Source organism: Peromyscus eremicus, unplaced genomic scaffold, assembly GCF_949786415.1.
Source record: "Peromyscus eremicus unplaced genomic scaffold, PerEre_H2_v1 PerEre#2#unplaced_83, whole genome shotgun sequence".
In the NCBI taxonomy this organism is placed as follows: domain Eukaryota; kingdom Metazoa; phylum Chordata; class Mammalia; order Rodentia; family Cricetidae; genus Peromyscus; species Peromyscus eremicus.
In genome coordinates, this window is record NW_026734323.1 from 273,579 (window position 1) to 297,039 (window position 23,461).

At 45.2% G+C, this 23,461-nt stretch overlaps 1 protein-coding gene across 1 annotated transcript; it reads left to right on the forward strand.

The window, feature by feature from the left end:
- The first annotated feature begins 1,285 nt into the window (after nt 1-1,285).
- LOC131901466 (disks large homolog 5-like) lies at nt 1,286-21,596 on the forward strand. The gene is made up of 5 exons (XM_059252605.1): nt 1,286-1,454; nt 9,268-9,430; nt 11,118-11,271; nt 11,929-12,075; nt 21,522-21,596. Exons 1-5 carry the CDS (start codon nt 1,433-1,435, stop codon nt 21,594-21,596), a joined length of 561 nt encoding a protein of 186 aa, XP_059108588.1. The 5' UTR covers nt 1,286-1,432.
- The last annotated feature ends 1,865 nt before the right edge of the window (nt 21,597-23,461 follow it).

The following is a 23,461-nucleotide window of genomic DNA, read 5'->3' on the forward strand; positions in this document are numbered from 1 at the left end:
GCATTAATAAAAAGTGCTATGAAGTACCCAAGAGCAATCCTAAATACATGCAAGACCTTCAAAGCTGATGTTCTGAAAGACGCTAAAGACTTAAATGAATTGAAGTTTTTAAAGTTTTGTGGATAAGTAGGTAATGTAAAAGGTTAATTTTGCTAAATTAATAATACTAATGCAATAGATATTGAATTAGAAAATGTGAATACAATATATCACACATTTCTGTGGAAGTTCATAATGTAACCATAAATGTTTTTTATTGGGCAAACGACAATTTTTTAAAGTGGAACAGGCAGGAACATCTAGAGATAATTGTAAAAGAGTAAAGTAGGGAAGCATGCCATATTGGAGAGAAAGATGACATATGAGATAAAAAACACTTTAATAGAGATATGTAAGCAGTGGGTGTGATTGATAGAGTAGATATTGCAACAGACTACAGTGTCCAGAAAGTTTATAATTGTTGAAAAAAGAGGCCACAAGCTGGAAGGAGAAGGATAGATATGAAAGCGTGCCCTGAGAATATGGCAAGTGTTCTAGTTAGCTTTCTATTTTTGTGATAAAAGTTCAAAAAGCTAATCTGGAAAGTGAAGGGTTTATTCACCTCACAGGTTACAGTCCATCATCAGGGGAACCCAAGGCAAGATCCCAAGGCAGGGGCTACAAAAACAACAGAGAATGCTGTTTACTGCTCTGTTTAGGTAGTTTTCCTGTGAGGCCCAGGATCACCTGCACACCCACAGAGGGGTGAGCCATCCTCCATCAGTTAGCAACAAGAAAATGCTAAAAAAGCATGCTTGCAAGCCAGTTTGATGGAGTAAAAATCCTAAACTTCCTTTAAGCTTAACCTTCACTTAACTGTAGCCTTCCCCAGGTGCTTGCTTATTTCAGAGAACTCAACCCTTCTCCTCAATGATTATGACCGGATTCCTTGGCATGCCTTTTCATATTACTGGGTATGGATGTGAGGAGGGTAAGAGCCAATCTTAGGCAGTGTTTATAAAGTGAGTGTTCAACTCCCCATGGGTGAATTACTGAAAAAAAATTTTAAGAAGCAGAGAGAAATCTCTAGCTTTGGAAGGAGGGGTGTTGAATGACTTCCCTGGTGTCACAGGAAAGACTCCTGGAAAGGAAACCACAGCTTCTGCTCAGTTCATGGAGAACTAATTAGTAATAAGGCAAAGGCTTTGCCCCATGACCTCAGTAGACCCTTTGCTGGGCATTCTATTGTATCCTGGACAGCTCTTGGAATCCCCAGTGATGTCACTAGTGTTGTAGCAACACTGACTGCCTTGAGGACATTTGTTCAGTGACCACAAGCTTGGCCTCTAGACATGCTGTCCAGATTCAGAGGTCTGTTTGGCATAGGGAATGGACTGCCGGGAGAGACCAGAGTGAGGCAGAAGGAAGCTGGTCCTAGGTCTCCCTGGAAAACATGGAAAAATGGGGAAGACACAGTGAGTTTTGGGAAGGGGCTGGGGAGCTTTTTGGATGTGGTGGGCTTCAGCTTTCCAGAGTGAGGGCTCAAGAACTGGAAACTTCTTGGAAGGAGGTACAGAGAAATTAATGAGATTTCTGTACCATGACTGTGTTTTACAACCACAGGAGTACTTTACTTATGTGCCAGTGATAACAGGGAAAGGAGAGTACCCTGGAAAACCCTGAGGTTCTCGTACTTGACATCACAGCCACTAGCAGGGCAGGAACCCCCAAGTGCTGCTGTCTTCCAATGATCCCTGAGGTTTCTGAATACCAGATGTTGATGGCACACAGGTCTCCAGCCTGAGAGCTGTTAGATTCAGTGGAACTGGACTGAGACTGTCACCTTCCTGCCAGCTCTGGGTGTCCTGGAATGTCAGTGAGGATGGCTTTGTGAATCTGACGACTATGTTTTGTCCCTGCATGGCTTTTCCATTAACATGAGACTCTGAAGCCTAGAGCAAGGAAGGGACTTCGGCATCCCTACACTACCCAAGTGATCATAACAGTAGCAATTATCTCCATGCATCTGAAAACACATGGCCGAGGGCTCTGCAGCCAAGGTGCATCCTCTACAGCTGTGAGTAAGCTTTAAGAGGCTGTCTACTGGGTCCTCTTGTGCAGGGAGACAGAGGAGACCAACTGACTTCTAAGACATCCACTTCCCTATAGAGAGATGGGAAACTGATATCCACAGAGGGGAGACTCAAGTCTGAGCTTTCAGAACCTGCTTGGGCAAAGACTCATCTGTCAGTCACTTTCTGTGTATCCTTCAGTGTGTAAGGATTAACTGAGATGAGGTAGTGTGTAGAGCAGGCACTGTCCCTTGACGTCTAGAATTGGGTATTACTGAGATAGCTCACCTTGTCTAGCATGAATTGTCAGTGTGATAGAACATCTGAAATGACATAGTTTGCCTCACATCACTCATTTTTTCTGGGGTCCACCAAGGATGCTTCTTAAGCCACAGTCTAGACTTCTGGTGAATTTTCAATCCAGACCAAACATGGTGCTAGTTCTTCATTTCAGGACTGTCAGTAAATTCAAAAGTGTGAAGTGTGGCTCTGGGAAAGGTCTATGGTAAAGGACCCCTAATAACCTGTCCTCTTGTGCCCTTTGCTTGCCTCTCTCATGCTGTGATGAATGTTGTAATTTAAGCTGGCTGTGTCACCTTTCCTAAGGGCATGCACATTGTCACAGGAGGCTCCAATCAATGAATTTGGCTTTTGTGTAGCTCTAGGGGTAGCACCACTGCAGTGACACACTACATATTATCACCATGACTATGAAACATTTGATTTTCTGTAAATGCCTTTGCATGTCTGTGTGTGGCCTCTCACTAGCCATTCACCTTTCCTCAAACCCCAGTGCAGGAATGGAGCCTTATACTTGTGGGAGTGTTTGCTCTTTGTCAGAGGGCTCCCCTGGAGAATTCTGGTTCTTAGTATCCCCAGGCAGACATGTCACAAGTTGATCACCTTTTGGTAGTTTATGAGGGATGGAATGTATTCTGCTGATGATTAGGGGTAATTTTCTTCATTGATTGTGGGACTTATCTTTGTTCTGATAGGACACCCACAATCTCCCACCACATCCACATACTGTAACAGCCTTGGGGATTCTCCACAATGTGCTTGTTTACGTCTGAGGACTGATCGTTCCTCCCCACCATCCTGACCTAATACCCTAGCAACCATTATATCTCATGTTATTAAATAGAGATCTGAAGAAGTGATGAGTCATTTCGCCAGATGTGTTTGGAATAGAGACTTCAAACTGCCATACATGAAGTAGTAAAAACATTCTAATGAAGCAGAGACAGATCCTGGCTTTGTAAAGAGGAGGTACTGAAGTTCTTAAGTTTCTGGAAAGGCTCCTGAGAAGGTCAACATGGCTTTTTGTGCATTGCAGAAGAGCTAGTTAGTAGATAGGTGAGGGCTGTGGAATTGACCCTAGTAGTTCTTCCTCTAGAAATTGTATCTTATCCTGTAGAGCCCTTGATATTCTCTGTGATGTTACCAGTGTAGTGGCAACACCACATGTCTGTGGGGTATTCGTTCAGTGTACATAGACATGTTGGCAAGATTGAACTGGCGGCTTAGGAGAGAGAATAGAGAACATGGAGTGACCAGAGAGAGGCAGAAGGAAGCTTGCCTTTGGTCTTAGTGTAGAGCCTGGAGAAATAAATGGTTTTGGAGAAGGCACAGTGAGCTTCATGGAGGAGGTGAAGTTAAGCTGGACCTTCCAGTATGGGCCTCAGCATCTGGGAGCTTCTGGGAAACAATGGGGCTATTCTGCTTCTCTGGGCTACTTAAGAACAGACCTAGATTCAAGAGTCTCTCATGGTGAGTTTAGGAGAGCCATGAATTATTCAGGCTGCAGCTGCCTTTCTGGGAACTCCTTGATTTCATTCAGACTGGCAAAGAGGGCCAGGAGGAACAGAAGGACTAATGATCTGTCCCTCTCTGGGTAGGGGTTGCTTCACTTCATACTAGTGGATTCCTACACTTTCCATGGAAACCTGATGCCAATAAGAAGGGAGGGAAACTCCCCTGGCCATCAACCACAACCTCAGACATTCAGAAGCTTTGGTCCTGGGGAAGTGTGATCAGGACTTGGTGCTGCTAAGTTCTAGGGACAACAGGACTTACCTGCATCACATCACATTTGAGCTCACACTGTCCTCGAATTCTATATGGCTGGGCTAGCTTATGCCTTCCAAAGTCAGGGTTAGGGAGGGAGACACATGCCTAGCCATGGTTCTTGACACTGTAGTGGGGACATTTGGAGTAGCTGTTGACTGCCATCAGCTTTAACCTTTCTTGAAGTGTTGTGGTGGAAAAGTTCCCATCAGAGGTCCTGCCCCTTATTACAGAGGCTAGGTCCCAATACAAGCCTGAGTTACTCATCTGCATGCCAGAGATTATTTTCTAAAGAAATGGAGGAGTCAATTTTGCTTGATTTGGTGGAAGGCTCCATTCCATTTTCAGAATTATATATGTTGCAAGTTTCTGAAGCAGCACCAGGAACACTCTCCAATGCCAGTACTCTTGGAGACACACACTACAGTGCCCATGCTCATCATGGTGGTGTCAACTCTGGAGTAGGATTTGTATTCTGGTGCTGTTGCCTGAAATCCCACTTGTATGACCCTAGAGAAATTTCAAATCTAAAGGGACCCTTTTTGCTTTGAAAGCAATAGGAGGCATCTAGCTATTGATGACAATGAAGACCACACAGTAGTCATCCCAGTCCTTCTTGTTTTAGGAAGGAGGTTTTCCCATCACAGAATGTATGGAGTAAGCAATACATGGTCTGGAGGAGTTCAAGTCAAAATTCACATGGTCTGAGACACCCTCCTCTTTATGACAGATCCAATCTGCTGTTATTTTAGGCCTTTCTTCTTTTTCTTTAAAGAGCACCATTTTTTATCTATGGGCACTTAAAAAAAAACCACAGTTACTATCAAACGAAACATAATTATTTGAATTTCAAATCTTCAATTATAGAGAAAGACCAGATTCTTAAAGTATTGGGATTCCACCTGCTCCCCTCTTACTCAAGAAACCGCAGACTGGTATTTCATCCTATTTTAGCCATGCATGGCCATAACACAGCCACTGAGAGTCATCATGACCATGAGATCTACAGCTGATTCCCATGTACCTGTTGATTATTGCCACTCCTTCCTTTCAATCTGTGATAGAACCATTTGCTCAAGAATATTAGTAGATAGGATTAAGACTTTGATGTCTATTTTTAGATGTCAACATGATGGCATCTGGGAATAATATAACCCCAAAATAGAGGGAACACCTGTGGTCTATTTCTACTTAATTTAATGTAGGGAGAACTATTTTATTGTGGAACTTTGAGGAAAGAAGTCACACCTTTAATTCAGATCTTTAATCCAGATGTAATCTGAACCACTCCTTTTTCTGGAAGCCTATAAAAGTATATGGAAGAAGGAAGCTTTTTAATATAAAGATTCATTTTTATAACCTGTTACTCTAGAGGCCTGATAATACACCAGGCACATAGAGAGGACATTGTAGAAGAGTTTGGGTCTCATAACAGTCTCAGCTCACTTACAAACTCTCAATGGCCATCTTCCCTTAACCTTAGCATTCCTCAGGTGCTTGCTAACTTCAGAACCCTCCTCCTCCACATCATCCTGATCTAATTCCTTGGCATGCTTTATTTCTCATATTATTGAGTATGGTTGTTAAGGAGAGGAAGGTCCATTCTTGGGCAGTGCTTATAAAGTGAGTGTTCAACTCTCCATGGGTAAAGTAGTGAAAAGATTCTAAGGAAGCAGAGAAAAATTCCCAGCTTTAGAAGGAGGAGGTACTGAATGGCTTCACCTGTGTCACAGGAGAAACTCCTGGAAAGAAATCTCAGCTTCTCGTCAGTTTAGGGAGAATTTATTAGCAAGGAGGCAAAGGCTGTTCCTTGTGACATCAGGAGTATCTTCTTTGGGAATTCTATTGTATCCTGGAGAGCAGAGGTCTTGGAATCCCCTGTGATGTCAATAGTGTTGTAGCAACACCATGTGCCTTTAGGATGTTCTTTCAATGCCTATACAGTTTGCCTATAGACACTGTGTAAACACTTAGGCATCTACTTGAGAAAGAGAATGGATTTTGTGGAGATACCAGAGAAAGGCAGAAGGAAGCTGACCCTAGGTCTCACTGGAAAGAATGGAGAAATCAATGGTCCTGGGGAAGATACAGTGAGTTCAGAGAAGAGTCTGCGGAGCTTTCTGGGTGTGATGGGCTTGAGCCTGCCCGGGTCAATCAGGAACCTGGAGCTTCTGAAAAGCAATAGACCTATCCTACTTCTATGGGTTCCTAAAACGCAGACCCAGAGCAAGGGTTCATGATGGTTAATATGACATAGTCAGGAAGTGACAAGACTGTAGTCTTTGTGCTGGGGACCCTCTGTCTCACTCTGAGTGGGGAAGGAGACACAGAGGAATGTTTAGATTTCAGTACCATCATTGCACTTCACCCCCACTGGAGTCCTTAGATTGTGTGCCAGCAATAACAGGGAAAGGAGAGTGCCCTGGCAAAGCCTGAGCTTGTCTTACTTTACATCGTAGACACTAGCAGGGCTGAAGCACCAAGTGCTGCTGTCTTTCACTGACCCCCTAAGATTACTGACTTCCCAGCTGTGGGTGGCACCCAGGTCTTCAGTTCAGCCTGAGAACTGTTAGATTTAGTGGGCCCGGACTGAGACTGTCCCCTTCCTACAGGATGTAGGTGTCCTGAGCTGCCAGTGAAGATGCCTTTGTGAAACGTTGATTATGTTCAGCCGCTGCATGGCTTCTCCATTAACATGAGACTCTGAAGCATCATGCAAGTGATTTGGGCATCCCTATACTACTTGAGTGCTTGTGAGTGTAGCAATTATCTCCAGGATTATGTCCAGGAAAGGACAAGGCTGAGGGCTCAGAAGCTTGTGTATTTTAGGTCACCCTGTGCAGGGATACAGGAGACACCCATCTCCCTATAGAAAGATGTAAGAACTGACATCCACAGAGGGAGAGACTCAAGTCATCTTTCAGAACCAGCTAGGGCAAAGTTTCATCTGTCAGTAACTTCCTGATAATCCTTTAGTGTGTCAGGATTGACTGAGATGAGGTAATGTGTAGGGCAGGTGGTGTCCATTGACTTCTAGAATTGTTGATTACCTAACCTTGTCTAACATGGTTGTCAGTATGATATAACATCTGAATGGACATAGTTTAACCCACATCACTCATTTCTTCTGGGGTCCACCAAGTACACTTCTGAAGCCACAGTCTAGACTTCTGGTGAATTGTCAATCCAGGCTGAACATGGTGCTAGCTCTTCATTTTAGGACTATCAGTAATTCAAAAGTGTGAAGTGTGGCTCTGGGGAAGGTCTAGGGCAAAGGACCCCTATTATCTCTCATTTTGCGCACTTTGCCTGCCCTTCTAATGCTCCAATGGATGTTGTAATTTAAGCTGGCTGTGTCACCTTTCCTAAGGGCATGTGCTTTGTCACAGTAGGCTCAAGTTCAAGGAATTTGGCTTTTGTGTAGTTCTAGGTGAAGAACCATAACAGAGACACACTACATACTCTCCTCATGAATATCATAAATTTTGATTTTCTGTAAATGCCTTGCAGTTCTCTGTGTGGCCTCTCAAAAGCCATTCATGTTTTGTCAAACTTGAATGCAGGAATGGCCCATCATTCTTCATGGGAATTTTTGTTCTTGTGTCTGAGGGCTCCCCTGGGGAACTCTGGTTCTTAATATCTCCAGCCTGACATGTCACTAGTTAACACACTTTTGGTATCAACGATGGCTGGAATGAATTCTGCTGAAGTTCAGAGGTAATTTTCATCGACTACAGGACTTATCTTTATTCTGACAAGACACCTCCAATCTCCCACCACACTAACAGCCTTGTAAATCCTCCACAATGTGCTTGTTGCTTTCAGGGGACTGAACTTTCCTCCTCACTATCCTTACTTAGTTACCTAGAAACCTTTTTTTCTTGTGTTATTGACTAGAGGTTTCACCAGTTGGATGTGCCATTTCCTGGGATGTGTTTGGAAGTGAGTTTTCAACTTCCTGTCCATGATGTAGTGAATATATTATAATGAAGCAAAAAGAGATCACAGGGTTTGTAATGAGGAGGTGATGAAGGTCTTCCCTTGTGTTTTTGGGAAGGCTCCTGGGAAGGTCAGTATGGCTTCCAGTGAATTGCAGAAGATGTAGTTTGTAGGTAGGTGAGGGCTACTGCTAGTGAGCCCAATAGTTCCTTCTCATGACTAGCTATTATATTCTGGGGAGTCCTTGGCATTCTCATGATGTCACCAGTGTTGTGGGAACACCAGGTGACTGTGGGGTATTCTTTCACTGCCCATAGACATGTTGGCAAGACTGAGAAGGTTGCTTGGGACAGAGAATGGAGAACAGGGGGAGACCAGTGAGAGGTGGAAGGAAGCTGGCTTCTGTCTCACTGTAAAACATTGAGAAATAAATGGTTCTGGGGAGGGCACAGTGAGTCCTAGGTGGGGAGCTTTCTGGAAAAAGTGAAGCTTGAGCTGGGCCTTCCATAGTAGGGCTCAGCATCTGTGAATTTCTGGGAAGCAATGGACTTATCCTGCTTCTCTGGGTTCCCTAAGAGCAGACCCAGAGTAAACAATGTCTGATGGTTAGTTTTCAGAGCCATGAATTTTCAAACCTGAAGTGGCTTTTCTGTGAGATCCTTAATCTCATTTTGAATGAAAAGGAAGGCCAGCAGGAGCAAAGTGGTAACTAATTAGGTGTCCTTCTCTGGGTAGGGTGTTGCTGCACTTCATCCTAGTGGATTCCATCAGTTTCCATGGGAATCTGATGCCAATAAGAAGGGAGGGAAACTCCCATGACCATCCACCAAAGTCTCAGACATTCAGATACTTTGGTCATGGATACATGTGATGAGGACTTAGTACTGCTATGCTCTAGGGACAATAAGACTTGCTTGTACCACATCAGATATGAAGTGACACTATCCTCCAAATCTACATGGCTGGGCTATCTTATGCCTTCAAGGGCTGGGGGACTGCTTTAGAGAGGGATCCACGTGCCTTGCCATGGTGATTGAGGACAGATACAACGCTCACGGGTACCAATTTGAGGATAGCTGCCCTACACTTTGGGGCCCTCAGTGGGTCCCTAGCATTTCCTCTTCCCGGGGCTTCCTCTTGGGACTAGCATGGATTCTCCTGGCCCTATGCCATTCAGGTGTACAAGTCACTTTGCTTAATCTTCCTGCAGGGACTACTGGGAAGACACCAACCCAAACCTCCACCTCCACTGAGCAGGAGCAGCAGACGACAAAGTTGGAGAAACTCACCCTTCAGCTACAGAGTATATCATATGAGCAAATTGAACTGCATGGAATCCTGGCCAGTTATACAGACAAGGATTTGCAGAACAGGTAGTCATTATGTGCACTTCTCTGCTGACCATCTTGACCCCAGAGTGTGTAGCTAAGCTTTCCTGAGGAACAGGAGGCTGAACCTCCAGGGTGTCCTGGTGCCTAAACTAATTTTCCTGAGTACACTGGTGAGGCAGAATTTGGAACCTGGTTAGGTGTGAGATAGAGACAGAGGCCATTCAATTAATCCAAATGAAAAGCAGAGCCTGCAGCCTGAATTACAGTCTGGGGATAGGGGGACATTAGTGTGTGAGCTCTCAACATGCATTTGAAGAGGCCTTGGCAGGTATTGGCTTGTGGGAGATGCTAGGTTCTGTGAGTTTGTGGTGAGTCTTTGCACTTGACCAGCAGATGATAATGTGCTGAAGGCTCCTGGCAGCAGCTGGAGGGGCCTGGTCCCATTCATCCATCTCAATTTGTGGCTATAAGGATGATGCTTTTCACTGCTTCTCCCTTGTCCTCCTCCTTATACTCTGAGGCAGTTCCACCTCTCAGCATTTCATGGGCATCCTGAATGTATGTGGTGTGTTTGTGTGGGGGGGAAGTAATAGCCTGAGGCTTTTCTCAGCTTCTTCTTATACTCTGAGACAGTGCAAACTCCCTTCATTTCTTGTGCGTTCTGAGTATATGTGGTGGGTGTGTGCATGTGTGTGTGTGTGTGTGTGTGTGTGTGTGTGTGTGTGTGTGTGTTTGTATGTGTGTGTGTGTGTTTTAAAAGGCATGAGGGTACGTGTGTGTACTGGAGGTCTAGGGTCTGTGGCAGGGCCTGAGGATTTGCCATTTTCACATTTTCCAGGGGATGCCAGTGTAGACACTAGCCAGTGATGACACCAGCAAGCTCCACTTTGAGAAGCTTGGCCACTGATCTCACTTTTATGGAACATTGGAATCCCCTGTGGAGGGTTTTTTTTTTTTTGGTTTTTCTTTTTTTTTTTTTTTTTTTTTTTTTGGTTTTTTGAGACAGGGTTTCTCTGTGTAGCTTTGCGCCTTTCCTGGAACTCGCTTTGGAGACCAGGCTGGCCTCGAACTCACAGAGATCCGCCTGGCTCTGCCTCCCGAGTGCTGGGATTAAAGGCGTGCGCCACCACCGCCCGGCTTTTTTTTTGGTTTTTCGAGGACAGGGTTTCTCTGTGTAGCTTTGGAGCCTGTCCTGGAACTCACTCTGTAGCCCAGGCTGGCCTTGAACTCACAGAGATCCTCCTGCCTCTGCCTCCAGAGTGCTGGGATTAAAGGTGTTTGCCACCACCAACTGGCCCTGTGGAGTTTATAAAGCCTTCCTGAAGTTGAGATTCCTCCCTGGAAATACTCAATGTATGCTCTGGTCCTCTCTGTATAAGGAGAAGTACCCAGGCATGGGAATCCCTGTGGTAAAGACAGGAAAAATGTCACCATAGGATTTCCATGGCACCAGATATGTGGCACAGACTCCCAGGATATTCTTAGAGAGATAATCTATAGCTCCAAGTCCACTGAGGGTGCTCATGCATCCTGGATAACCCCCTTGGACAACCTTCTTCTTCTGGCCTGAGGACATGATAGGAAGTTTATTTAGCACCAGGAGGTCCCAGTGTATGTCAGGCAGTGGCATCCATGGGGCTGAGGAGTTCAGAACATAGCCTGATTCCGTATGATCCTTGTGGCCTGTGTTCATGGGGTCCTTTTCTCCTGGGGCCATGCCCTACAACAGGCTGAATTCTTTTGAGATGCTGAAAAAGGAGCATAAGCAGGTGATGTTGGACTTGCAGAAATTGCCCATGGAGATCAGTGACAGTGTGAACAAGGTCAAACAGCTGATAGAGGAGAATGTATCCTACAGGTATGTGCCTGATTTATCTTGGGAGGCACTGATTCTGCCATCTTTCTCTTTCACTCCAAGTGAGGGCTCTGGTTCTTGCCTGTCTGCCTCTTAACAAGCAGTCTGACATGTGGTCCTTGGCCTTGTGCCTCTTGCACTCAGTTTTGCTAAGTGTAAAAAGACACTGAGCCCCTCCAAGTGTTGTCCTGCCATCCTCATGAGACCCTTGATAGAAAAATGTTTTGTACCATGAAGAGATTGTCAGGTATCCTAGTACCTCTGGGGCTCTGACCAGGGCTTCACAGAGCTGCTTTCCTTGGTAGCCACAGAGAGAATTAATTCGGTTGGGACTTCTTCCCTCCTTCCGAGAGTGTTTGCCCTCTACCTGCTGATGCTTTCCCAGTATCATGGACAGTTAAACATAGGTGTGGGCTCCACCCTGTTCTCAGGGGGACAGGATCCCTTTTGACATCAGGGTTTTCAGAAGTACTTTGAATCTTTCTGGAATTTGGTTACTCTCTGGATTTGGCCTGCATCTAAGTGATGCTGGCTTGGCTACTGAGAGCTCCATTCTTGGGCTGTCTGGGAGTCTGGGACTTTTCAGCCCTGGTGGTACTTGGGCAAAGGAGGTTGGCTGGGGCTCACCATGTTTTGGCGCTTGTTCAGTTACCTCCACAGCCAGATCCTTCGAGATTGAACTCAGTGGAAGGAGAGTGTACATGTGTTGAGACTGAAGAACAGACAGCTGTGGAAGGAGCAGATTGAACTGCAAGAGTCCTGTGAGGAGCTGAAGAAGCTCTTGAAGGAGGCCCATGAGATTATCTGTGACCCTTCTGCTGAGCAGCAGCAGGTAAGCTGAGGCAGCGGGGGCAGGTGCCCACCTTCCAAACATAAACATAGAGACACCCAAATAACCATCGACCCATCCATCCAGACTCCCACCTACATACCATCTAATTGTTGATTTCTGTGATCACTCCCAAGTCTTTCTGGAGAGTTAGCCTCTTTCAAGAAACTGTATAATTGTCAAGCAAACCTTCTTGCTCTGCTAGAAGCTGCCGTACATTCAGAGAGCTGTGTCAGTCACAAATTACACACCTACATGTCATTATGATCAGAGGGCTGCTATGCAGGGAGGTACTTTGGGAACAACACAAAGCTTTCATTGATGATGTCAGTGGCTTGTGGCTCATTTGCTTTGCAAGGGTCATGTGAGATCACAGGTAGGAAGCAGCCTTCAAGGACTAGAGCCCAGTGCCAGTGCCAAGTGAGTGGTTCTCATTGTCAACGTTTTGGGTGGCATGTGGTCTTCTCCTTTCTTCCTGAATCCCAATGTGTTCTCTTCCTCTTGACAAGTGCTGAATGGTCAGTTTCTCTACCTTGTTCATGTCCAGATCCTGCTCAGTGAATGGAGAGTAGAAATGATGCCTTCCCAGTCATTCATGGAGGTAGATTAAAAAACTGTATTTACATAATTGCATATCATAGGGCAAGGAGATGTAATGCTAAGTTTAGGGTAAAAGGGCCAAGGAAAGAACTTGACCGTGAAGGCCCTGAGACCAGGGCCAAGGAAAGAACATTTTGACCCTGACTTGTTCCAAGCCCATGACCTGGGCCAGGAAAAAGAATCCTATCAATCTCTGAGCTTGCCCCCAAATCAGTTCACCAAAGTTTCATCAATCCCAGGCCAAACTGGAAAACTCCACACCCCCAAGAAACCCCTTGTATAGACTGCCTTCTGCTCAGTTCCCTGTGGCTTTTCACCAAAGCAGAGGAGCCACCTTCTTGGGGTTTCCATTTCAATAAGTATCTTGTGTGAGTTATGTTGTGTGGTATGACTTTGTGGAATTTCTTGTCTCCTGATTTCCAGGATACCTTTCAGTATACAGCTGTTAACACTTGCATTGGGAAATCTCCCCTACCAGAGCAGAGCTGTTAAATTTGCACTGGGGAAAGCTTGCCTGCTGGGTCAGAGCTGTAACACTTCTGTTGGGGAAGCCGTTCCCCCTAAAGCTGTAATACTTACACTAAGTCCCAAGTAGAGGCCTGGGGAAGAAGAAGTGCTTGGAACCTTAGTAGCTCTGAAAGAACAGGGCAGCTATCTTTAAGCTGGGACATATAAGCCACATCTAGGTCCCCCACCACAGTGGCTAGATATGTGCCTCAACACCCACTGCAGTCCCATGGGCCCTGGAAGCCATGCCGGTTTGAAGTACAACCTCAGCTCATATCTGATGTGGTGCAGGAAAGTCCTGGAGTCCATAGTGCTTAGCAGCACCAAGCCTTGACCATCTGTGTCTAGTACCAAGAGGAATTGAATGACTGGGACCTTGGTGAATGCCCAAGGGATATAATATACCTGTTATTATAATTAGATATCCATGGAACATAAAGGAATCTGCTGAGGTTCAGTGAAGTTCAGTAACACTCTATCCTGACAGAGATTCCTCATCTATCATCCTGTGCCTCTTGCTGCCCTGTTTCCACTCTGAATGAAATTAAGGAGCTCCCCTAGCACAGTAGCTGCAGACTTGATAATTTCTAGATCTCTGTCAAACTCACCCCAGAAATCCTCTGTGTCTGATATTTAGGAACCTAGAGAAGCAGCATAGCCCCATTGTTTCCCAAAGTATCCCAGCTGCTGAGCCCCATTCCTGGAAGGCCCAGCTCAAGGCCTTCCTCCTCCAGGAAGCTCCCCATTCCCTCCACAAGACTCATTGAACCCTCTCCTGGAACATTTATTTCTTGTTGTTTTACCGTGAGACAGTTGGCCAGCTTCCTTCTGCCTCTCTCTCTTCTCTAGGCTGTCCATTCTCTCTCCCAAGTAGCTTTCTCAGTCTCACTAATATGTCTTTGTGAATCCCAGAAGCACTGTACAAATGCCCTAAATGGCAGTTGGTGTTGCCTCAACAGTGGTGACATGAAAGAGGATGCTCAGGGCTCTCCAGGGTAGAATAGAATGTTCAGGGAAGGTACTGTTAGGGTCACTGCCAACAGCACTCACCTACCTGCTACTGAGCTCTAATTAACCAATAGTTGCCCTTTCCAGGAGCGTTCCCATGGACACAGGGATGTCATTCTGCACCTACTCCTTACAGAACCAGAGGCCTCTCTCTGCCTCATTAGAACCTTTTCATTACTTATCTGTAGAGAGTTCAAGACTCACTTTTCAAAAACAGCCCAGGGAATGGCTCTTCCCTTCCTAAGATCTCTAATCAATTAGATGAGAAATAAAAGTTTCTAGGAAATGAGGTTAGGAAGTGTACTTGTTGGACCCCAGAACAAATGAGTGACATGAGGTGTACTGTGTCCTTTTAGATGGTGTATTACACTGACAAGCCATGCTAGCCAAGGTTAGCTATCTCAGGAATACCCGATTCCCGAAGCCAAGGGACAGGACCTGCCCTACACACTGCTTCATCTCAGGAAACCCTGGCACACAGAAGCATACACATTCAGGAAGTGACTGGCAGATGAGACTCTGCCCTAGCAGGATCTGAAAGCCCAGTGGAGTCTCACCCTACTCCGTGGCTATCAAATCACCCACCCCTTTATAGGTAGGGGGTGTCTCAGAGGTCAGCTGCTTCTTCTGCCTCCCTGCACAAGACAATCTCCTTGGGATGATTCACAGTTGCACAGAATGCACCTTGGCTTCAGAGTCTTCAGTCCTCTTTTGTCAGAGCCAGAGGAAAACTGGTACTATCCACAAGCACTTATGGAATGGGGGGGGGGGTTCCCAAGTCACTTCCTGGATGTTGCAGACCTTCATATTGATGGAAATGTCATGCAGGACAAAACTTAGTCATCAGATTCACCAACACTTCCTCACCCTGTGCTGTCAGGAAATGGACTGTCTCTGTCCTAATACACTGCCTCTAAAAGCTCTCAGGCTACACTGCAGATCTGGGTGCCACCCATGCAGCTGGGATCTCAGACACCTTAGGACTCACTGGCAGACATCAATGCTTGGTGACTCCTGCCCTGCTAGTGGTTGTGATATAAAGTATGAGAACCTCAGGCTTTGCCAGGGCAGTTCCCTCTCTCTGTTTTTAGTGCAACAATTACCAAAGGAATGGAGTGGGGATGAAGAGCAGTGATGATACTAAAATAGCTCCCTTGATTCCTTCTTCACTCAGAGGGAAAGCAGAAGACCTCCAGCAGAGCAGTCTGTAAGCTCCTGGCTCTGCCAAACTAAACATCAGAAATCCTTGACTCTGGGTCTACTCTTTAGGAACCCAAAGAAGGATATGCCCATTGCTTCCCAGAGGAGCTGCTGAGCCCTCTTCCTGGGAGGTCCATATCAAGTCCAACTCCTCCAGGAAGCTCCCAACCCCCTGTCGAGGAATCACAGTGCCTTCCCCTGGAACATTGATTTCTTGCTGTTTTACACTGAGACCAAAGCCCACCTTCCTTTGGTGTCTCTCTGGTATCTCTGTGCTCTCCATTCTCTCTCTCTAGTAGCCAGCTCAGTCTTTTCAACATGTCTTTGGTTGAAACACATAGGCACTGGACAAATGCCCCAAGGGTCGTTGGTATCTCCACAACACTGGTAATATCAGAGATGATGCCAGAGCTCTCCAAGATACAAGAGACTGTCTGGGGAAGTAATTGCTAATGTCACACCTCACCTCCCTGCTAACTATCTCACACCAAACTGACCTGTAGCCAAGGCGCCCTTTCCAGGAGCCTCTCCATGATCATAGCAGAAGGATAGGAGAGAAAGTGTCATCAGATAGACACAGATGGAGCACTGGGTTCAACCAGATCAACCCTCAGTTGAACTGGGTTCACCCTCAGTGAGCTGAAATGAGATGGAGGGCAGGAAGGCTGCAGGGGCTGCTGGGACTGCTCCTCACCTGTTCCCTCTGAGGACTCTTGAGGCCCGTGATGCCTTTCAGGTAGAGAATGGGCATCAGGCAAGACTGTGTCTTCTCCAGCACAGCATCCAGGTACTAGAAGTGGTCCTAATGACCCCAGCTATTATCTTTATTTTCCCAATCCCCTGGCACCTCCACAAAAGTAACTTGTCACTGAAGAGGGAACTACTTCTGCAGTTTTATAAAGCAGCCAGAGGGAGGTTTACAAACTCTCTCTGATGCCCCTGAAAGTGGTGGCAGGTGGGAGCTTGCCATAGCACCAATAATTATGCTGGGCTCAGGTCTGCCACCACTGGTGTGCAAGATAGAAGCTACACTCCTCTTCCCTACAGACCCAAGCACAGAAATATGACTAGAATATTCTGCTAAAGGTCTAAGTCCCTGTACTCTTGCTGTGAAGAGACACCATGACCAAGGCAACTCTGATAAAAGAAAGGATTTAATTGTGGGCTTGCTTACAGATTCAGAGATTTACTCCATTACCGTCATGGTGACACCAATGCTGCTGCAGGAGTAGATGAGAGCTATGTCCTGATTTGCCAAGAGAGAACTGGGCCACACCTGGCTTCTGAAACCTCAAAGCCCCACCCCCAGTGACACACTTCCTCGAAAAATGCCACACATCCTAATCCTTCTCAAATGATGCCACTCCCTGATGACTAAGCATTCAGATATGGGAGCCTATGGGGACCATTCTTATTTAAACCACCACAATACCCCTGTTCACAATGCGAGATAGATCTCATCCTCAGCATAAGTCACTAGGCATCCCTGGATGGCTCAGTTGTCTTATGCATAAAATAGAATGATAATTCTGAACACAAATCCTGTAGGAGAAAGATGCCTGGATTTTTTGGGCGCCACCTGGTACTTCCCCACTCCCTGGTCCCCTCTAAGCTATGTTCAGCTGCCATATAACACACTTCCTCTTACTTTGAGCATTCCAGAGATCTGGTTACTTTCCTTTTTATTTCTTCAAGTAACCTGGCCTCCAGGCAGGTAATATGCTTACTATTGAAGGTGGTGCAATTGTTACAGCTTTGGAGGGAAAGGTATCCTGACTTGTAATGTAGTCAGGCCATACCTGCAAGTGTTTTAGCTCTGGAGGGAGTGGTATCCTGACTTTCAGGAAGTCAGGCCACACCAGCAATTGTTACAGCTCTGGAGTGAATGGTATCCTGACTTGTAGTAAGGCTATATTTACAGCTTGAAGGGAGGAATCCTGGATACCTACAGCTGTGAGGAGAAAGTATACTGACTTGTTGGAAAGTCAAGGTATAATTGAAGCTGGGATGCAGTGGGAGATGGTCTCCAGATAGGATGTAGCAATGTTACTTCCCTCTGAGAGAGAGTCATTACAGATGAGTTCTGCTCTGCCCCTTCCCCCTCAAGAGAGCTTCCCAGCAGAGGTATCCTTTTCTTCTGCTGCTCTGCTCCCCTATATCGTGATATTTTATTTGTACTGAAATGTGATTTTATTTGTATGTTAATAAATAAAGTTGCCTGGGGGTCAGAACTAATAGCAAGCCATCGCAGAAGCTGGTCGGTTGTGGTGCACGCTTTTAATCCCAGCACTTGGTAGGCAAAGCTAGGTAGATCTCTGTGTGTTCAAGGATACAGCCAGCATTGGAGACACACGCCTTTAATCTCAATACCAACCATAGAAGACCTGGAGGTCTGTACAGCCAGGCAGTGACTAGGAGGTCATGTGGTTGGGTTTACAACCAAGGAGGAGGCAAAACAGAAACTCTATAAAAAAAGACAGACACAGGAAGTGGGTCTCTTTCGGAGAGGTAGGACCACCGCGACAGTGAAGGGTAAGGTGTTTAGCTCTTAGCTATTGCTCTGACCTCTTGGCTTTTATCTCTGTATTGGCTCTGTGTTTCTTATTTAATAAGATGATTGGTTACTTCTACACCCCTATGGAAATGTCCCAGCAGAGATATCCTTTTGTTTTCATCTCTGGCCCAAGGTGTTACTTCTGGTTTGCTCTGCCAAAGAAGAACCCCTCCCAGAAATGTAGCAATATGCTCGGGCTCTGACACAAAGTTGTTAATTCTGCCCACTACCAAGGGAGCTTCCCAGCAGAAGTATCTGTTTCTTCTTCTGCGCTGCTCTGCTCCCAAAGGAGCTTCCCAGCAATCAGAAGATCTTCACCTAAAAATCTTTTAAGAAAGAGATTTATTTTTGAAGGAGGAATCCAAGAGAAGAGCTGCCTCTGCAAGGTTGGAGAAGAACAGCTGATAAATGAACAGACATAGGTGCTTAGGGATGGAGTTTTTTTCAGGGAGAAGATATTTCTGCTCAGGGATTGGTTGGATTTCCTGCTCAGCAATTGGTTGCTTTAGTTGGTCAAGGACAGAGTTGGCTCTGGTTTCAGGGCCAAAGTGTGTTTCTTTAACTGACCCTTTTTAGACTTTTGGCTCTAATTTCAGGGCCAGGGTGTATTTCTTTGACTGGCTCTGGTTCCAGGGACAAAGTGTGTTTCTTTGGCTGTGGTTTCAGGGTCAGGGTGTGATTCCTTGGTTCTGGTTTCAGGACTAAATTGATTCTTTCACTGCCTTGGGTTTTACACCAGGGTGTGTTTCTTTCACTGGCTCTGGTTTCAGGGTCTGGGTTGGTTTCTACAGGTGAGCTTCTCCAGAGGTCTCTACACAACAAGTCTTGGTCCTGGCACTCCTCTCTACTGATCAGAAAGAAAAACAAGCCCATGTTTGTGGGAAATTCTGACTGTTACAGGTTATCCCTATGAGGAGAAGCAAAGGGTCTCAGAGCGGGCACACACACACAGAGACATGAGTGACCCTGGGAGCTTTCCAACAACAATCTAATAGCAATTGCTTGGGAAAACTGTGCTGTCATCCCCTGTCATTTGATTTCTCTGGTTTCAAGGATTGTGAACTGAACCTGCTGTCTAAGCTTCCTTTATTCATGCAGGCAGCTTCTCTCTCCCTGGAATGATGTCTACACAAGACTGTCACAGCATTCAGAAGGTTGATAACTACTGCCAATGATGGTCTTGGTGACATGCAGATTCCTGAGCTTTGGCCTAGACACTTTGGCCAGGCCAATAATATAATAAGCCTTCTCTGCACACTGTTCACTTTATCAGTAAGACTCCAGTGAGCCAGGGCCACGTGAATCCCCTCTAGGAAGTATCCAAGATGCTTATGACTGCATGTAAGCTTGGAGAGCATCCCTGATTTATACCTAAGGCTTTCATGTCCAAAGGCCCAGCAATTGTCTCCAAGGCCTTGGCTCTGCTGGGTGGCTAGGGAGGGTTCTAGCTGCTGCAGGATCTCCAGGTTGGTCTATCAAATAAGAGGCTTCAGCTCCCCAACTGCTACATGTTATGGGAGACAGAACCGGACAGCACACAGGGCCAAGTCAGGCCATGTTTCCACATATTGCTCTGTCAGCTCTCTCTCCACTGTGAAGACAGGCTGTTCTTCATTTTTATTTATATTATTGTCTTAGGGAGGGTCTCTTGTAGCCCAAGGTTGCCTCAGACTCCTGATTGTTCTGTTACTACTTGCCTGGTGCTGAGATTAGTGGCATGTCACCACATCACCATGCCTGGTAGCTCATCTTTATTGGATGTTCCCTTCAGTGTTACCCTTTGTGCCTGCTGACACTTATAACCTCCATAATTGTCAGCTGAATGAAAATATTAAGAGAAGAAAAAGAGATTGTTAACAGCTAACAATAATATAAATAGAATGCAGTAGTGCTAAATGGTAGTGGAATGTGACAGAGACAGTAGGGAAGGAAGGAGGAAAGACATTGTCTCCCCTCTACTGTCACAAATTGTCAATGGTTTCTCACTGAGGGTCTCTATCCATTTAGAAAATATCAGAGATGAGTGTGTGTGTGTCTGTGTGTGTGTGTGCTTATTGACATGCACAGATCCAAGTCTTCATCCTTGCTGTATGTGAAACAAACCTTCCAGAACATCCAAAGCCTTTAAGGTCCACTCCCTAGCATCATTCTGGCAGCCTCATCTTCTTTCATCCAACATTTGTTTAAAAATCTCGAGGGAAACATGGTTTTTCTTCATCATTTCCCCATAAATGTCTGTGTCACTTGACAAGACTAGGTTGAGAGTTGCCAGGTATGGAATTCTGTTCTCAAAACTTTAATACATTTATTCATCTGTATATACACATATATATATACATATACATATATATATATGTGTGTGTGTGTGTGTGTGTGTGTGTGTGTATGTGTGTATCTGTGTGTGTGTGTTTGCACACATGTGCCAGAGCATGGTTGTGGATCAATGGACAAGGTACAGCCATTAGTTCTCTACTCTCACCATGTTCATTTCAGGGTCATACTCAGGAGTGCTAATTCTGTGGATTCCTTGACTCTGGGTAGAGTATAGACTGCTCACATCTAAGAGGAATGTAGATGACAACAGAAGGCAGAGGTGGTGACCTGGACCAAATTTGAATCATACAGAACATGTCATCCTCATTAGAAGAATTCATCAGCGCCAATGAGGCATGGGCAAGCCATAGAGACAGTCTTGACATTCACCACAACATATGGGCTCTTGGAGAGAATAAGAAAGAGACAATAAATAATTGTTAGTCAGGCATCTATAGAAGATGCGTTGGGGCATTTGGGGAGTAACAAAGGTCTTAGCAAATCTACAAATTCAAGATGACCACATTCTCTTAATCTGTTTTTCTCATAAAGATTTAACATTGGCTTATTTATTTCTATGGTTCCTTGCGGCCAAACTAAAATAAGAAAAAGTCCAAAATCACTCAAATGGAACACATAGTAATATATTGATATGAGTGCATCAGATGGAGATATTCTAGCATAAATGAGAAATGGGAAGACAGTTGTCTTAGTTTCAGTGGGTCAAGACCTGGCACTCCCAACTACATGCAACTCAGAGAACAATTTATGTCAGATTTTTTTTATTCTTTCTATCAATAAGGTGGGTCCCAGGGATATAAATGCATGTCTCCAGGCTTGTCTGCATTACCTTTACTGACTGACAAAGAGAGACCCAGTGGTCTCATCTAGCTGTCACCCACATGAAATATGCACTGCACTCCCACATTCATCTACTACACACACACACACACACACACACACACACACACACACACACACCACGGAGAGACAGAGAGAGACAGAGAAAGGCTTGAAACGAAAACAACAAAGTGATAGAGGAGCAGTTATCTTTAAAAGAAGCACACCAGCCTTTAAGCAAACTCCCAAAACTCAGCTTTCCATTCCTGGGAACTAAAATGGCCTAGGGGAGCATACTCTTGAACTAGTGGAGATGGTTAGAAAAATTTTTACTCTTGAACTCAATTCTGTGTATAGCAATCCTCCCATCATAATGACATGTAGCTGTGTGATGAGTGATTGACCTGTTTCTCCCCATTGACTACAGGTTCAAGAAGAGTATCAGGGATTGCATGCCAATGACCAAGATTCTCAGAGGAGACTCACTTCTCAGAAATACTAATGCACAGACATAGAATGAACAATTTTATATCATGAAGTGGGTGGATGGATGGGTGTATGGATGAGGAAAGTGATGAGATAGAGCACAGGTGTCTGGATGGGTAGATTTGGTAAATTACATAAGTAAATAGTGCTGGACCTAACTGTGACCCAGCTGCCTGTCCCTACCTGCTGTTGCTGGTTCTGGAGGTCACTGATCTCTTCTTGATCCTTACTGAGCACTTGTAAGTCACCCAAGTGGTGCTTCAGCACGACCCATTCCTCCGGTAGGTTCTCCTTCTCTTGCCACAGCATATCCAACTTCTTTTTGAGCTGACTCTGCTCCATCAGGAGCCGGCTCTGCAGATCACTGGAAACACACTTCAAATAGTAAGACAATGTCAGCCACCTCTAGTCACCCACAACACCATGCTTCAACAACCCAACCCTATCCCAGGTTCACAGCAAGATGTAAACAAGAACCTTCAACAGAAATGACAGTGGCACTCAAGCCCAAAAGCAGAGAACAGTTATTTCCTGAAAGAATCAAACTATTTCTGAAACCCCCCCCCCAAATAACAGAAATTCATGCACTTCCATAAACAAGAGGAGTACTCCACCTGTCCTAATCAGTCCACTGTCATGAGGAAACACCAGCAGGTAATGTGCAAGTACACTTGGGGAAGTAGGAGACCCAAAGGGTGCATAGATCCCATAGCAGTCAGCTCCTGCCTGACACCCCTCTTGAGAGGCCAATTGCTCATCTAACCAGTGGTTCTCAGTATGTGGGTTGTGAATCCTTTGGGATCTAAGGAGCCTTTCACAAGGGACACATATTAGATGGCCTATGTAGACATTTACATTAAAATTATTAACAGTAGCAAAATAAACTTAAGATAATGCTACAAAATAATTTTTCTGGTTTGGGGTCATCAAAACAATGAAGCAATGTATTAAAGTATCACAGAATTAGTTATTAGTGATTAATAACCACTAATCTGGAGGCTACTGAATGACAATATGGTGCTAGGAAGAGCTAATAGACTCTTTAAACCTTAGCAAAACTGAGTAAAGAGGTATAAGTCCAAAGGCTGCTTGCTTATGCTGCTGGCTAAGAAGCAGAAAAACTAGAAGCACATCTACAGACCCTGCAGTTCAAACACAAAAAAATGAGAACTGGACATTGTACAACAGATGGGGGTCCCTGCCAAGATAAGCACTTACCAAAGGAAGACTTTCTCTTTGGTCAGCTCACTGAGCTTCTGTGAGGCCTCCAAATTCTCATTCTCAAATTTCTGCAGGTCTGACATGACCTGCTGATGTTCCATCTTGAGCTTTTCCCAGAAAGGATTTGGCCTGTGGTAGGGCCTGGACCCAGAAGCAAAGAATTCCATGAATACAGGCCTCAAGGATCACATGAATTCAGTGTGTGTTCTATATTACTGGAATTAATAAGATGCCACATCTTGGTTCCTATGTACTGGGACCTCTGGCTCCTTATTACACTTGCTCTTCTGGCCAGCAGAGTCAGGGTGTTAAGAGGGATGCAGCTGGGACTGAATATGTTCCCTCAGGAGTCCTGCACAGCTTGCTATGGAGTTCCCACGAGTCTATCATAGGTCTGGGCCCACCAGAAACTGTGATGTTTCTGCTGTCTTCAAATAAGAGATACTCATTCCAGCGGCTTATATTGACATGGTGGCTAAAATCACATCATGAGCATTTCAGAGGATGGGACTCAATATTATGACAGCTTCATAAATTCCCCCAGGGCATTCCCAGTTGACACCAAGGTGAACACAATGGCAAAGGGCTATGCTGCTCAAAATGGGGTTCCCAGTACACCATGTAGACAACACCTAGATACTGAGACAAGCAACACTACTT